General features: G+C 41.1%; 1 protein-coding gene across 1 annotated transcript in view; it reads right to left on the bottom strand.

The window, feature by feature from the left end:
- Positions 1 to 17,824, bottom strand: part of GRM5 (glutamate metabotropic receptor 5) — a 488,230-nt gene that overhangs the window by 72,463 nt on the left and 397,943 nt on the right. The window contains exon 5 of the mRNA XM_045020200.1: positions 11,708 to 11,943. Within this exon, the coding sequence (XP_044876135.1) occupies positions 11,708 to 11,943 (236 nt within the window). The remainder of the gene's footprint in view (positions 1 to 11,707; positions 11,944 to 17,824) is intronic.

Raw genomic sequence — 17,824 nt, 5'->3', positions numbered from 1 at the left:
CATGGTCCATGACACTCCTACAGGAGGACATCAGGGAGTGGACAAAACTGTCCAATGTCTTGCATCTGTAGGGTGGTGGCCACTTCTTAGGATGGATGTGCAACAATATTGTGAAAATTGTCTGGCATGTGCCCAAGCTAATCCTACTCCATCCAAAAGAAATGCGCCACTAAGATCCCAGGTGTATGAAGGTCCGTGGATGGCTTTGCAGATTGACTTTGTAGGTCCTTTGCCAAGGACCCAAAGAGGTAACCAATATCTATTGGTGATTATCGATCCTTTCTCAAAGTGGATAGAGGCATTTCCTCTTAAAGCCAATACTGCAAAAGCCACTGCCAAGGTCTTGGTAGAACAAGTCTTCTCTCGCTGGGGGATCCCTGCAAAGGTAGAATCAGACCAGGGATCACATTTTACAGGACAGTTCTTTAGGGATTGTCTTAAATTGATGGGAGTCCCGCAGAGACTACACATCCCATATAGACCACAGTCATCTGGGATGGTGGAACGAACCAATCGGACTATAAAAGTGATGTTGAGGAAACTGGTTGATGCCAATGGACGTAACTGGGACACCCTCATGCCTTTAATTTTAATGGCATTGAGGGCGACACCGGCTGCATCTACTGATAAAACACCTTTTGAAGTGATGACAGGCCGAACAATGAGATTACCAGAACATTTAATTTGGCAAGCTAGTGGCACTCAATTAGAGGGAATAAAAATGGATACCTACCTGCAAAATCTGCAAAAACATTTAAATCACATTCATTTGCAGGTAGCTGCTAAATTGGGAAAATCCAGACGTAAAGCAAAGGCTTACTTTGACAAAAACCAGAGAGAGAATACTTGGGAGGTAGGAGACCAAGTAATGTTATTGTCATATAAGTCACCAGAACATGGGTTGTGTAATCGATGGATTGGTCCTTTCCAAATCATTGATAAACTCAGTTCAGCAGTATATAAGATCAGAGTAACAGGAGGAAAGCATAATAGAGATAAAATTTATCATGCTAACCAGTTAAAGCTGTATCGATCGTCCAGGTCGCAGGAGCAACTTCCTCCTCAGGACTTAAGTGATCAGACGAAATCGCAACAATTGGAGCCCAGCAGTTTGCAACCATGAAATTGACATTGACATTTTTGACTTATTACACCCTTATTGTTGCTCTAAGGGTAGGACTATGCCAAAATCTTAAGTCTGAAACCGAAATATTGCAACCCCAGGAAACCAGACGACCGGATCGTATTCAGTTGTCTGAGCCCAAGCAACAGAACATACCAACAAAGAAGGAACGGACTATTATACTTAATCCAGAACTGGTCAACAACCCGATTCAACAGGTTAAGGGAATTTGGGGGGAGGATGTTACTTTTGAATATCAATTGTGGAAGTAACTGCACTACCCTCTAGTGGTTGGAAAAAGATGTGTTAATTACTTTTAAAGTTAATTGCTTTAAACAATGATCAGAAAAGAGATCAGCATTTGGGGAAAGAAATTATATGTTCTGCATATGGGGAATATGTTGTAAGCACAATTACTGATGCATTGCGATCCTTAAAATTAGGAGAAGTCCCTGACTTAATTAAGGATGAACAACTAATGAGTTGGTATTGTCCTAAATGTTTTCAGAAGCTGGAAAAGGAAAGATCCACTTGTTTGGATGCATGCCAGCATTTGTCAGTGGGTGCTATGAGAGAGATAGGATCTGTGACACCTCACCCCAACCGAGACAGTTGTTCTCTTACAAAAGATTGTATGATGGCACGGTCTTTGTATGTTTCATTCACGGTCTCGTTACCAGTGTTTGACCCAGACAAAGATGTGTACAGGCAATTGGCTGCTATCCATTCTATAGGTCACCTCGAAGATGACATCTACAGGGAACGCGTTAATGCACCTCCCCTGGTAGTCTATCACACTCCGACTCAGACTTGGAAGGTACCACAGATGGCCTGTTGTTCTGAAAAAGGACCCCAGTATATCTGTAGGTGTAATGTGTTTGAAACAGACACTGTTTTGTGTGGACTGCAGGGAGAGAAAGCACAGAATTCATCATCGTCATGCCTGGTGAGGCTGACCACATGGAAGACTCCGATGGAGAGGGTGACCTATGCTGGAAGGAACCAATTTTGCGTGGTTACCAACCAAAAGAGGTACCAGTATGGTCCCTTGGAGTGTCCTGTCACAGAGCCAAATTTCTGTTTTACCCCAAAGCAACCCACGGTAATAGGAAATCAAGTTATTTCCCCTATTCCTATTTTTGAGAACATTACCATTATTCAGTCTAACCCTGATTACCAGAATTTAACTATTCAAAGTACATCTACTTTTCTGGCTTATATTCCACCATTAGGGTTGCAACTGAAATCCTTAATCACTCGTAAGGAGACTCACCTCATTCAAATTACTAACAATATGGATGAAGCCCAACAAGTTATTACCCAATTAATGAATGAAGGGAATGAGCCTGCAACAACTTCTAAAGAAAAATTCGGATTAGAAGTATGGATAATTATCCAAGGAATTGGAATTGTGATTAATTTCCTTATATTAGGTTATATGCTGTATAAACGCAACAAACCCAAGCCAAAAACTAGGCAGAGACCTAGACAGACACCCAGACAATCACCTAAATAAATGTACAGATGAGCACCATCTGGGGATAAAGATGAATATATATACATGGTGCCCATTCCTGATACCTACCAAAATTTGCCCAGGTATGAAACTAAAAAGGGCCCCACAGATGTTAAGTCCTAGGTGACGGGGTTTCTTTATGTAAACCACCCCGTCAAAGGGGGGCGTGTAGCCCTAAGGATTAATCTGTTGGTCTGTATAAAATGTCTTTTTGATAAAAGTGTGTAGGCTGCATAGATTAATAGAATTTGCAATAGCTGTAAACGCAAGATACCTAGAAGCTTCTAAACCAGACATCCTGGCCTATTTCCTCTGTGATGCTGAAAGCAACCTTTAAGACCCTTACTCAGAAAAGTGATAATAGGAAACAAACCTACGCAAATTGTCTAGGGACTTTCTGAATATCTGCTAACCTTTCACCTAGTTAGGTGCAAAAGGACCTAACAAGTACACCACAAGATACGTAGATAGTTGTCATTAATACGTATACAAAGGTCAGCCTATGAAAACAGGTACCCTCACCTTTCCATGGGGAAAGCCACATTTGGGCGTAGAGGAAGGATTTCTCCCTATAAAAGGTGTGATAATCCACCATTAGGGCAGGCGATACACCCATCCTTCTATTCTCCATCGCCTCACCCTGCCTACACCTACGAAAGCTGTCAACTAATGATAAGTCGTAGTATTCTGTCCTTTCACAGCTGTAAGTATGAAATAATTCTTAATTTCTACTTCACCTCTAAAGCATCTATGCTAAGAAGGGTTTAATTCATAACCAGTTTCTTTATAACTATACTTCCTCTAGCAGAGGTGTGAAATTCACTCTAGTACTATTTGCTGCAAAGTGCATTAGATATCATATATCATATCATATCTCTTAAAGAACTGTGATATTTTGTAACTTTGTAATCAAACTGCTTTTAACATTTTACATTTACTTCTTGTTTTATTGGTTTTAAATAAAAGGTCTTGTTTGACTAAACTTTGTCTCAGTGTAAATTCCTGTTATACCCCAATCTCCTTGTATTAAATTCTGTGAAGCCTGATTCAAGACGAACTTTTATCTTCTGATCACACATATTGGCGAGCCATACCCATATTACTAATACTTATTAATTATTACTAACATTACTAATTAATTAGAAAATTAATTATTACATACAACCAAATTAAGTGGATAAATTCCACTGTCCCTACTAACCCTCCCCAAATCAGGCAACACCCCAATATTGCTTTAGGAACATTGAAAAGTTTAATTTGAATAATGTCAAATTATTATATTCTATAATATATAAATATAATAGAATATTAACATTCTTGTACAATAAAATTTGAAATGAGAAAGTAAAAATGATTTGTTTTACATGTTTTCTCTTGAAAATTTAATCAAATAAACAGTCATGAGAAATGTTTTGATTTCAGCAAAACTGCATTTTCCAGTGGAAAACTGTTCCACTGAGAATTTTTTTTGACCAGCTCTAATTTTCACTCGTTGGGACTGAAGTGAATTGCTAGTAATACATTTAATATGCTTCTGTGTCCAGAAGAGCAGATCTTCCATTCTGATTTATGGTCAAAGAAACTGAGTTCTGTAGAAGCTGAAAGGCTAAACATGCTCTTTAAAACAACCCCAACACCACCAACAACTGTATCATGAAACAAATATTTACTTGTGTTATTCACAGCCTGATTTGCATTTAAGACCTGCCCCAACAAAATGACTCTTTTCATTGATTTCACTTTGATTGTAATGGGTTTTGAATCAGGGGCTGGATTTTCAAAGATATGTAGACACCTAAAGATGTGCAAATAGGTGCCTAACTGGATTTGCAAAATCACCTAAGCAGGCTATTGAAATCAATAGGAACTAAGCACCTAACTTGCTTAGGCACTTTTGAAAATCCCATCTTTAGGTGCCTAAATATGTTTGAAAATCTGGGCCAGGCCCTTACTGGAGATAATGTTGTATGGTGGCCGTTACACTGAAAATTTGCTGCATTTGCAAAACACTACATGAAGTACTTAAATTCTACACCGGGGAAAATATACTGCTGAAAGAAAAAACTAAAGAAATTGGTATAAGTAAGCCATCAGGTAAGAAACATTATAGGACCTACATCCATTTAGTTATAGTTTACATTTGTTATTAAGGACAGAGATACTCCCATTGTGGAAGCAAGGAAAGAATTAATAAGGATTTGAAGGGGATTTTAATGCATGTTAGTCAGTTAGCAAGAGTCAGGCCATACTGTGACCCTTATGACGTGAGATTTGTAGAAGCAAGATAATGTAAGACAGAGTGAACTGTGTGAAAGTATTACGACCTTGCAATGTGCAGTCTTGCTGTTTCTAGTAAGATAGCAGAAAAGCTTATGTATAAACAAAATGTATTTGTTGCTTTTTACTGTCTCCATGATTGTCTAAGCTTGTCTGTAACAAAGGTATAAAGGCTTGATGTAATTGTTTACCAGTTGAGAGACCTGTCCAGGACCCTGTGTCCTATGGCACTCTCTCCCTCCATGGTAATTACTGGAGAAATAATAAAGTATTTAATTTTGCTGCACCCAAACAAAAAGCGAGAACTAAGTTTTCTTCGACACCATCTACCTAATCCATGACATTAGATACTCCAAGGAGTTGTTCAAGTTTGGATATGTAGTCCATGGGGAGTGAAAGAGGGAATGATGATGTTGTAAGGAATCAAATCATAATGTACAATATCAAAGGATACCAGCATGCATACAAGGAGGGAGATGGGGGGGGGTTAAGGTGGAAGAAAACGAGTGTTATCTTTGAAGTCAGCGTTCAGAGGAGTTTGCAGAATTTGGAAATAAGCAGCTGTAGCAGGAAAAATAAATTTGTTTAAGAGACCAAATTATTAATGTTTTAAATCCAGGAACACCACAAGCATCTTTCTCCAGTCAGGTGTAGCACTGTCTATAGCACTCCTCACTGCAGGCTGTTTTCTTCTCTGAGCGAGTCTAAAAAAATGGAGATTTATTTGCATTAAAGTCCCAGATCAGAATGCCTCCAAACGTTGGGAAACCTCAGAGCTGGAGCCAAACTTTGTAGCTGGCCTGCATCTTTGTAATGAGTTAAATTGAAAACCTCTGGATTTGAACCACACCTACCACCCTCCTGAATTTTGAGAGAATTACAGGGTCCCTGAAATGTGGGCATGGGCACGTTTCTAATCAATTCTAAGGCTAGAACATGTCTTAACCTGCCAAGGCCCAAATGTGGGATGGAATGAGTGCCAAAGCGCCAAACTGAAGGACACAAAAAATTATTCATGGAGGAAAATTAAAATTCACTCTTTTAAAAACGGAAATGAATTCTTCTATAATTTCAGTCCGATGATTTTTTTTTAAATTTCTGATATAAGTCATTAACCATAAAAGTGAGGAGATGCCAAATTAGTGTAGAATGTAGACAGCTAAAATGAGCGATGTCCCTCAAAAAGAGGGAAATTTGAGAGGTACAGTCTCAGACAGGGACTGGAACCTGCCCATGCTGGCTGTGGCCTAGCCAGATAAAACCAACTTTGGCTTTTTGTTTTGGGGTTTAGCCAACATATGTTTTCAAGGCTGCAATGTAACAAGATGACATTTACATTTGACTCCAACATTATAATAAAAAGCCTCAAAAAAGCAATGTGTGATGGAACTCCAACATCAAGGGGCCTGGACCTGAATTCCCATAACTGGTGAGTCCTCTCAACCTTGTTAAGTATCTGCCATTCCAGCTGGTTGGGTTTCAGTGAACACCATAGACATGTCTGCATTTGGCTTTTGTGTGCCTGTGCTTTCTACAGCAATCGTGGTAGAAAACTGTTTCAAGTTTTCCCTCTGCTATTTGGGCATTGCCATCTCTTTTTTTTAGGTAGTGAAGAGCGAACTAGTTTAATCATTAATGGAAAGATATTCTCATCTTCTGGGGCCTTGCTCTTATTCATTCAGGATGCTGGTACAAAGATGATTTTCCTAACCCATTGCTTTGACCATGTCATCCCTCTCTTTGCATCCCTCCATTCTCTTCTCTATCACACCAGACATAAGCTACCTTGTTTTCACTTTCTAGGCTATTCATGGCCTATCCCCACCCTATCTTTCATCAACTCTCATTCACTATCAAGATGTCAACTCCCACCTCTGATCAATCAATGATCCCAGCCTCCGTTACCCACTTGTTCAATTTTTCAACAAACACCTTTGTGCTTTCTCCCATGCTGCTCCTCATGCATGGGAGGAGCACTCTGTAAACATCTGCAAAGCTGCCTCAATAGCCTCATTCAAAGTCTCTTCACTGTGATGCCTACAAAAAAACTTGACAGCAGACTGCTGGTGTGGTGAGACCAATGGCTATCAGAATGAGGCAATGATGTCTTATTGTTTCCTTGCACTCCCCTATTTGTCTGTCTGATCCATCAGTCGTCTCTTGCCTTATACTTAGACCATGAGATTTTGGGGGCAGAGGCCATGTTATTGCTCTGGGTTTGTACAGTGCCTAGCACAATGGAGTCCTGGTCCATGATGGGTTCCTAGGTGCTACAGTAATACAAATAAATAAACAAAACAGTAACTGTTTGAGCCATAAGCACCCATATTAGAGACCTCTAGACTGACAACAACAGAATGGTAAATTCAATGGATAAATTCCTTCCCCCATTGAAGTCAATGGCAGTTTTGTTATTAACTTCCATGCATCCAGGATTGTACCCCAGGACTTATTTTGGTGAGGTTTCAGTTTGCCTAGAGGGAAGATGTATTAGGAAAACATTGTTGCTAGGGAGAAAAGGCACTAGGAATTTGGAACTCTGTATGTGTATTTTCTTTTGTGAAAGAGGGAGACACTGATATATACTCAGGCTGCAAAGGTCTAAAGTTGTATAACATCAAGGGGTTGGATTAACCTCTTGTGACATGGTGCTGGTGCTGGACATTCATTGACTTCAGTGGAATTACTCAGCTGCTTAGAGCTATGCTCATGTTTAATTGCCTAGCTGAACTGGGGCCTTGGTTAATCAAAAGCATCTGACTGGTGCCAGAGGGGAAGCACACTCCAATTCTTGTAAAACCCCAAGTGTTCTTGGGCTATGGAAACTCTCCAGTTCAAGGTGTAATTTAAATCCTTTGCTCTGACCCTCAGTCTACTTAGGTGGCTCACATCAATTCTCCTGTGACACGGAATTGATAACATTGAGCATGAAGTCAGATAAGACTGCAAACTTCTCCCTTTCAGTAGTGCTCTAGCTGGGCAGAAAATCAATGTACTTAACAACAGCAGTAGCAGTGGCACCCATTTAGATTAGGTAAATATATTCAATCTGCACATAAAAAATGGCTTGATGCTAAAATGTCAACACGAGTCAAAGTATATGTGAAGAGATGGAAACTTATCAGAAGTTGATAGAAACGAAAGAAGAAAAGCTATATTCATTCGGGGCTGTTTTTCATGGGCTCTTTACTTTATCATCACATTTTCATTTTGCATGACTCACTGAATTTCCTCCTGCCCTAATAAATAGTGACTGTGTAACAATGACTGTGTACATTTTTTGCCTACTATAAAATGAGATCTACAAGGCTAGCATCACTCATGAATCTTGTGATGGAGTGTTCGCCCCACACTGGAGTGGAAGAGGCCTGTCATACCCCTGGAAGCCTGCCATACCCTTGTCACAGAAAGGAGCAGTGGAGATAAGTCCTCCAAGCAGCCTAGGGAGGCTGCATGGGAAGCAGTCAAGTGGAGGGAGGCTGCACAGAGCAGCCAGTCAGGGTCCAGCAGACTCGCATAAAAGGATCTGCAAGGCCAGAGACAGTCAGTTGCTGTGGGGAGCCCAAGGAATGACGACTGTATTCCTAGTCGGCTGCAAGAAGGGGAGCACCTTGGACAGAGCAGTTGCTTGGAGGGACCAGGAGAGCAAGAGGGAGCTCCTGGCTGGCTGCTGGCTGAATACCCTGAGAAGAGAGCAGGGAAATGGCCCAGGGAATTGAGCGAAGTTCAGGAGGCTGCTATCTACAGTGTCCCTGGGGAGGGACCTGGAGTAGTGGGCAGGCCCGGGTTCTCCCACTCGCAATTGGTGAAGTGACTAGACTATTGAACTGAGCTACTTCACACCTGGAAGGGGGAAAACACAGATGGTGACACATTCAGAGGACTGATTTATGAAGAAGATGCTGCAGTAGTTGGTCTGAGGCAGGTGTGCAGGCAGAGACAACGACGGGAGAGACACCACCTGGAGAGGGCACTCCAGCTGGCAGAGCTAATCCCTCTGAAGGCCAGCAGGAGGCACTGTTGTGGTGAGTGGACTCCATCACAATCTATACACTTCGCATTTGTGAGGGTGAATCTATCTTATCATCTCAATATACAGGGATTTGAAAGCACAGCTAGAGTTTTCAAACATGGATGACTAAATTTATGTACCAAAATCCAGATTTAGGCATCTACATATGCAAATTTTGGCCATAACTCCTATTACTTATTTCAATATTTTAAAAATATATCGTTTATATGAATAGCTATTATTATCAATATGACATTACTGCATTAAAATGAAGTGGTTGACTATAGGTCAAATTCTGCACTCATGCGGTGACCTAAGCATATTGCTTATTCACCAAGTTGTTCTTTTAACTATTACCTCACCCACCTCCTCCATCCCACCTTCTTGTCGATATCTTCTTGCCACTGTCTTAGACTATGTGGTCTCTGTGTAGGGGCTGTGTTTTTTTAAATTTTCTGTACAGCTCCCAGTACAGTTGGGAGTCCTTTGACTGGAGTCACTAGAAGATACTGAAATAATTTTTTTATGCAACTCCTATTGAGCTGAAAATATTTAATTGGATGAAATTAAGGGCAAAATTCTGCACTCATAGCAGGATAAATATGACACATCAACAATATATTATTTTCAACTGTAGGCTTCAAAGCATTTTAGTAAGGAGGGCAAGTATCAATATCACCCTTTGTCTAATCATACCAGAAGAACAGGAGACAGTGTCTGTGGTACAATTTGGCCACAACTTTACTCACTTGAAATATATGGGAGTACCTGGCAATAAATAGTGCAATTCATCATTATTTCCTTAACTATTTCCCCCATTGCAGAGTGCTGCGGCCAGTCCTCCCACTTCCCGTCCTGGCTACAGCAAGCCCCTTGCTGGGATCCCACTGCCCTCCCCTCATATGGGAGTTATTGGGGGCTGGTTTCCTGCTGTACCAAACATAGGAGCCCTGAATCCCTCTCCCGCAGCTTCCTTAAGGGATGCACTGCACACCTGCCACATTTTTTAATTTACTAAGTTGTGATGTGCGAACCTCCCTGCCAAGCGTACTGTGGGGATGGTGAAAAAACCCACCCTGCCTCAGCCAGTCTGACAGGGAGGGAAACATTCCTTCCCATCCCCCAAGGAAAGAGGTGACTAGCGTAATGCCCACAGTGGTTCCTGAAGGCATCCGGTCCTACTCTGATTCTGTGGGTGGGAAGATGAATGGTGCCAGCTGGATCTCAATGAGAGAAGGCTTCTCTGGAACTGCTCAGGATACAAATACCACACCCTCCTCTGGTCACCTGGAAGGTCAGTACCCTCTCCCCCAACCTGGTATGGCCACTTCCTGTTCCTCCCTGCTCGATTCAGGTAAGCCTTCCCTGTCCTCCCCCTCTGTCACCAATAGCAGAGGAAGCTCCTATAGGGCTACCACCCTTGTTCTTTCAGTCAGCTGGACAAAGGACCCATAGAGTTGCATAGAATTGCAGTTAGTATGTTTTAAAAATGAGGAAATTGAGCTGGACAGAAGTTTAAGTCCAAACTTTCAAATTTAGGTGCTTAAAGGCAGACACCTAAATCCATACTTAAGCACCTAAATAAATGGACAGATTTTCATAGGGGTGCTGAGCACTCATTGACTTCATGAGGAAGCCATGCTGCTACTGTGGGGACTGGAAGCTATCATGAGAAAAACCCAAGGATTTGAGGCCAACCTCTGCAGCCCCCAGACTTCTTGCTCCTGAGGGCAACATTCAAAGAAACTCTGCAAGGTGAACATCAGAGTTATTAGCCAAGCCTTGTGTTCCCGTCCTGTGAGTTTTAACACAAGATGGTTAGATCAGCGTAAAACTTAGGAAACTAAAGCAGCATGATGACCAATAAAATTGAGCATAAACTCCATATTTACAAAACATTGCATATTGAAATGGATAACAAACAACCTGGACACATCAATGGCGTCTGAATAGTGGTCAGCATTAAATCTTTACCAGATGGAACTATGTTAATTACACGCAAAAAAAAACAATAAAGCAGTTAAGGATCTTATAGCCTAGTCTAGTCTTCTCCTTTTCCAGAGTTCATTGATGTGGTAGCATTGGACAAAGTGTCAGAGCTGGAGAAAGTATTCAGCGAGACTAATTTGACAAAATTAGCCCTTCTTTTTCTGCTCACAAATTGATAGCAAACAGATTATGAGGAGCCTAAATTTCATTTTCAACAGTGACAAGCATTTAGGAGCCTAGACACTTAGGAGTCTAGTAGACTTTCAACTAGACTTAATTATGAAGGGACTTAAATTAAATGCATTTTGGTCACTGCAGATAGACACCTTGTGAGGTTTTCAAAAGTACCTAAGCCTTTAACTCCCAGTGAAACCAATGGGAGTTGAGTGCCTAGTCACTTTTGAAAACCCCACTAGCTGCTTCTCTGAATTTTCAGGCACCTAAATACATTTCCAAATCAGCTTTTAAGTGCCTAAATTGGTTTTGAAAATGGGATGTAGGTTCCTAAATCACTTAGATACTTTTGAGAATTTTTACTGTAAGTGACAGTAAAGTCACACAGGAAATCAGTGTCAGGTCAGGGAGCTGGACTTGGGTCTCATAAGCAGCCTAGTACTCTTAACTTCTTGACTAGTCATCCGCTCAGTGGCAGATCTGGGATTAAAATTCCAGACTTTCTGACTTCTATTCCTGCAAATCTCGCTGCCTTGGCATGGTATTATCTAGTTAAATCAAGGCTTTAACCTTAGTGATTTTAAGTATAAATACATAAATAAATCCAACTACTTACTGTTGCAAGTCTTGTTGTATTTAGTATTCTCCTGCGGATACCCCTTCAGCTGGCACTGGAACCTGTGCTGCCAGAATTCCTGAAACCATGGATTTCGGAGATTGGTTTCTGGCCGAAGCTGCAGGTAATAGTCATCAAACCATTTCACATCAGGAGACTGAAGCTTGATCGTTATTCCGCCAACAGCTTCCCGCTGATACCCGTCTGTCACATCGTACCTGTCTGCCCAGCCATCACTGCAGAGAAAAATAAAAGAGAGAAAACACTGTGAAGATACTGCTTCATGCCATTCTAAAGAACAAGGGAAGTGCTCCTTTGCAAATAGCAGTAGAAGCAAATAGATGCACACTCACACCAGAGATCTGGAGGGTGGAGTTCAGTGAAGTATCAGTAATACTTCGACTAGTAGCATTCAGCATCTTCTATTTTCTTACACTGAGCATTCATTTGTAATAAGCATTTTTTATTTATATAGTGTATTCTTAAGCTTGTATCCCAAGGAATCCAGACCAGCATTATAAGCCACTGCCCCAGTCCTGTAATTGACTGTGTGCATGTGCACCTCTGCATTGCACTGAGCCCTGGTGACTTCAGCGGGGTGGTGCTTGTTTGGGCATATTCTAGCCAGGGGACAACTTAGCGAAAGTTCCACAGAATCTGTAATGGCATTGCAAAAACCAGACAGGAAGCTGGCTTTTAGAATCATGGCTAAAAGAGCATCACAGTAAACTGAGATGCCGATGGCAAACTACCAAATGATAATGGCCATCAAGCAGTTTGTTAGCGATTCTCCTCCACTTATTTCACTTAAAATCCCCCCAGAACTCTGACTCTGAACTCCAAGCAGAGCTTGTAGAAATACAGGAAAAAAGTCATGAACATTCCACTGGAATTCTCCATGCTCAAGTGTCTTTTTTTTCTTTCACAGAAATTCAAAATTTTGACAAACATTTTCCATAGAAAAATTAAAATTCTGAAAGTTTCATCTGGCTCCATCTCCAAATGATACATATCTAAGCATAGTGTTGCCAGCTCCTGCTGTTTTACCATGATTGCCATATTTGGTATTGTTCATAGAGACCCAGCTTCTGAGGCCATGGGATTATGGGAGAATCTTGGTTTTCGTAGGGGAAAATAGAGAGTTTCTGACCCTCGTAGTTGCTGAGAAAAGCTTGGAAATGTGCACTCTGAAGTGTCAAAAACTATAAGGAAAATAAAAAGAAGCCAATATTAGTTATTTTTTAAAATCTCATGATTTTTTAAAGATCTTGTGATTTTTTAGAAAAGACCATCTCTTGATTTTTTAATCCTGGGGATTGGAAATACAGCAACTAACAGAAGCAACCTTTCTTTCCTATTACCATCAGCCCATCCAGACATTGTATTCTGAATTCAGCTGTTGTCCCTATTTAGAACCTGATCATGAATTTTGTAACATGCAGGAAGACTGTTGGAACTGCATGACCCCTGTTCACTTCAGTGAGGTGGTGCTTGTTTGGGGATATTGGCTTTGTGTTGGCACAGAAGTCTGCCTGTCCTCTACACCATACAGGATTGGGGCCATAGATTGTAAGATCTATAAACACTGTAATTGCAAACACAGAACAAAAAGATTGTGCCTTCCCGAATAGTCTAATAGTCTGATGAAGGGAATATACTGGGAGGAAAGAAAGTGCTTCAGATTCAAAATAAACATTAAAGGGTAAAATGAGTTATTTGCTCCAAGAGAGAATGAAGGAAAAGAGGTGAGCAGTGATTTTTAGTTGATATCACAGAGAGACGTGCAACATACTGCTTTGAAATTTATCCTAAGACTAAGATAATATTAGGGATGGAAACAGGAGTTAGTGTTCCTGAATGTGCTGATTGGAATCAATTCTGGCAAAAAGTCTAGCTTCCCCCAGAAGGATATTTACTAGCCCAAGGGCTGGAATCATTTACAGGTCTGTCTTGGTGCTACAATAAAAAAACATTTTAAACAGTTAAATGTAGGAATTATCTAAACAGATTTGCTATATTCAAAATGTTCTTCTCATGTTCAGCAAGATTTTAAATGTTTCCATCCCATGTGGCAAAGTCCTATAGAACTGAACAACAAATAGCAGCTCTTCTATAGTTTTTTTCAATCATCTTTGCAGAATTATGTCCATACTATAGAATTGTATAGGATTGTTTAAAAAACTCCAAGGCCACACCTTTAGAAAGGATCTTATTTCTATAGTAAATGTCATGGGTTGTTAAAGCAACAGTGATAAAATACTTAGGGGATGCTAATGATTAAAGTTTTGAAATATTAGAAATGAGAATTCTAGGCCACGTGCTCCCCCTCCCTTGTTTTACATGAACTGACTCCTTGTTTCAATAACATTGGAAATAGCCCTTCTTAGCGTCTTTGTGCATCAGAGAACTAGGGATTTTGCATACGAAATATAGATATTTCAACAGAATTTTACAGGCAACAGACTTATGTTCTGAGGAGGTCTAAAAGGCATGGAGGGAGGAAAGTGAGATAGGAAAATATGCATGCAAAGAGAGGCAGAAGTACTAATAAAGCAACCTCTCAGGTGCACTGTAAAGGGTGTTATGTGTGATATAGCAAATGGCCATGAAGACCCAGAAATGGTACAGAAGACTCCAGAAGAAGGCATCCAGCACAAAGAAAGGGGTAAGTGCATATGCTATAACTACTGAAATGCTGGTTGTGCTAAGATACGAAACAGGGAGTTCATCTTTTCAGCATATAAATGGTCTTGAGCAGCTTCAGCCCAGAGAATAAGATCAGTCCATCTGAAGACTACTTGGGTACCACAGTGTAAGAATTTAGATAGAGAACACAGTGTCCTGTCCCTTTAAATGTTGGAGCGCTCACCACTTCTCAGTGCAAAACCTTGTCTTTGTTTCAGTTTTGCAGCCAGAACAATAAGGCAATCACAGTGCACAGTTGTGTTTCTATCAGCTCCCTCTGTGTTTGTGTCTGTCTCCTTCTTTATTGGATCCAGAAATATAACATTTGACGACAAGGAATTTATATCCCATGAGTGTCCAGTGCTCCCACTGATTGAACATGAAGAAGAAAAACTACGTAAATAATACTCTGAAAAGGGGGACAAAGTTCCCTTATTGGCACAGGGTGTCAGACTGCTGGTTTTGCTCCTGGGACCGTGGGAACCAGCCAGCTAGAGGGGGCAAGTAGGTAAATAAAGATAGAACAAAGGATACAAGTTCTGCATATACTGCTAGAACCGTTCAAACAGAGCAGTGAAAGGGAAGTAAACAGCCATCTTTGTTGACCATGTGCAAGCAGGCAGCCAGGCAAACAGCCTGCAGCCTGCACTGAGGGTCTGTAGCCAGCAGAGGGAGACCAGACATGCCAAACCCATGAAAAAATGCAGAAATTTGGCTTGTTTTTGGTCTAATTGGCTTGTGAGTTGCTTCTTGGCTAGTTTTTGGCTTGTTGCTTGTTTGGCTTGTAGCTCGTTGCTTATTGTAGCTTGTTGCTTCTTTTTTTTGATTGGCTTCCGGCAAGCAGGGGCAAAGGGGAGCAAGCGGGGGCAAGGGACAAGCAGGGGTCACGGGAGAGGGAGTCAGCAGTGCACAGCGGGCCCACCACAGTCCCAGACTGCACGCTGGGGGGATCTAGTCACAGAGAATGTTGGGGTTCTTAGGGACTGGCTTGTTTGGGCCTTGTTTTGAAATGGGATTAGCTTGATTTTTGGCTTATTGTGAAAGTCAGGGTGCTTATTTACTGTATGAAAGTTAGCAGCTGTGATGGAGACCAAGTACAGCCAAAGGAAAAATTCTGCATTTTGCCATGTAAGCACATGGCCAGCAGATGGGGTACAAATAGTGCAGTAACAAATAAGAACTGTTTCCCTGTGGCAGGAGATGTCCAGGAGGCAACAGGAGAGCAGTGAAATGGTGTGGGCAATGTTGATGAGTTTGATGACAATTGTGACTCATGGGCAGTGTACCTCAAACATTCCGAGCAATTTGTAACCTGCAACACCTTTCTAGATGGACAACGGGTTCCAACCTTGTTGATAGTGATGGGTGAGAAGACATGGACTTCTGTGTGACCTATTATCTCCAGTGCCTGGCATTGCCATGTACACCACAATTATTGCAGCAGTTCTCCTATTCCATCAGTGATAGCAGAACGTATCAGTTTCATCAACAACATCACAGAAGTGGAGAGTCAGTAGCACAGTTTGATGTTGCTCTCAGGAGGTTGTCAGAGCACCATCAGTTTGGACAAACACTGAGTGCCACGTGACCAGATAGTCTCCAGATAATGCAATGATCAGGTCCATAAGACATTATTGACTATGTAAGTGCTTACATCCAAAAAGACTGTTGAAGTACAGTTGCAATGGAGACCACAGAGAAGGATTCTGGAATTTAGTTTGAACCAAAAATTTCATCTCATGAATCACTGAGACAGAGGACCATGGGCATATAAGGAATTTCCACGTGGTTGTAGTGCACAAACTATGCATGCTGAAAAGGATTGCTGGGCATGACAGTTTATTTGCAGAAAGTGCCAGAAGAAGAGACACATTGCTATGAGCTGTGGGACAGTTCAACGATCAGCAACACAGAGTAACTATATATTCAAGAAAACATCTGTGACAACTGAACCTAAGAAAGGACGGAAGTTGGGAATTCATAATCTGGAAGAAGACAAGAGCTCTAGGATTTAGCACTACACGTGTTATTGCAAGCTGGATTCAGAGATGGCATCTGGGTTACACCTTTGATTGAAGGAGTTCTTACAAGAATAGAGCTTGATACTGGAGCTGCCGTCTCATTGGTTTCTGCATCTACCTATCAACAGACTTTGTCATACGTTCCTCTGGAAGAAACATCCATGATTTTGAAGACTTATACTGGAAAAAAGTTAGTCCCAAAAGCAATACTCCAGGTGAAAGTTCAGCTGGATGGACAATCAGTTGCTTTACCCTTGTGTGTGTCTGAAGGAAAGCAGTCACTATTATTTGGCAGATTTTGGCTTGAGAAGCTCAAGGTGACTTGGACTTATATTGAGGCAATCACAAAAGCACCTAAAAATCTCCAGGAAATACTGGACTGGTACTCCAAAGTTTTTGAAAAAGAGCTTGAACATTGTGTCAGTGAAAATCACTAAGTCTGACAGCCAGCCAAAGTATTGCAAGCCCAGAGCTGTGCCTCTGCTCTGAGGCCTCAAGTGGAAGCTGATCTGGACCATTTAGTGAACACTGGAGTCTTGTCATTGGCTTCACGTAGTGAGTGGGCTACACCCATCGTACCAGTGATCAAGACCAATAGCTCAGTCTGATTTTTAAAGTTTTCAAAGTGACATTGAATCCATTTTTTTTTGTGCAGACCAATATCTATTACCTCATAGTGAAGATTTGTTTGCTACTCTTAGTGGAGGACAGTGTTTCAGTAAATTGGTTTTTCTCAGTGCATACCTACAAATGGAGATTGATCTGGCATCTCACAAACATCTCACAATCAACACACAAAATTCAACATTATTTTGTTACAACAGGTTGCCTTTCAGTATCACATTGGCACCAATCCTGTTCCAGAAAGCCATGGATGAGATTCTGAAGGGAGTGAACAGAGTTTAGGTCTGCTTAACTACTATGGTAAATTTCTACCTAATCTGGTGATAGTATTGGCATCTTGACATGAACTGTTACAAGCAAAGAGATACATTTAAGGAAGCAAAGAAACGGCTAACATCAGCCAAAGTTCTTATGCACTTTGATGCTTTGCTACCATTGCAATTGCTTTGTGATGCTTCACCCTATACAGTGGATGCTGTTCTTTCCCACATTTTTCCTAATGGCACGGAGAAACCAATTGCATTTGCATCACAAACACTCACTACTCCTAAGAAGAACGATGCACAAACAGAGTGAAAAGCTCTCAGCATTATCTTTGGAATTCAGAAGATCCATGCCTATCTGCATGGTAGATATTTTACCTTACTGACGGATCATTACCAATTACTTTCAATTTTGGACCAAAACATGGAATTCCCTCGTTAACTGTTGTTCGTATGCAACAATGGGCATTGCTACTTTCAGCTCATTCCTATACTATTCAATTTCATAAAGGGACTCAGCATGG

Source organism: Mauremys mutica, chromosome 1 (assembly GCF_020497125.1).
Source record: "Mauremys mutica isolate MM-2020 ecotype Southern chromosome 1, ASM2049712v1, whole genome shotgun sequence".
Taxonomy (NCBI): domain Eukaryota; kingdom Metazoa; phylum Chordata; order Testudines; family Geoemydidae; genus Mauremys; species Mauremys mutica.
The sequence above is the reverse complement of the archived record's forward strand: the minus strand, read 5'-3'. Positions and strand labels throughout refer to the sequence as shown.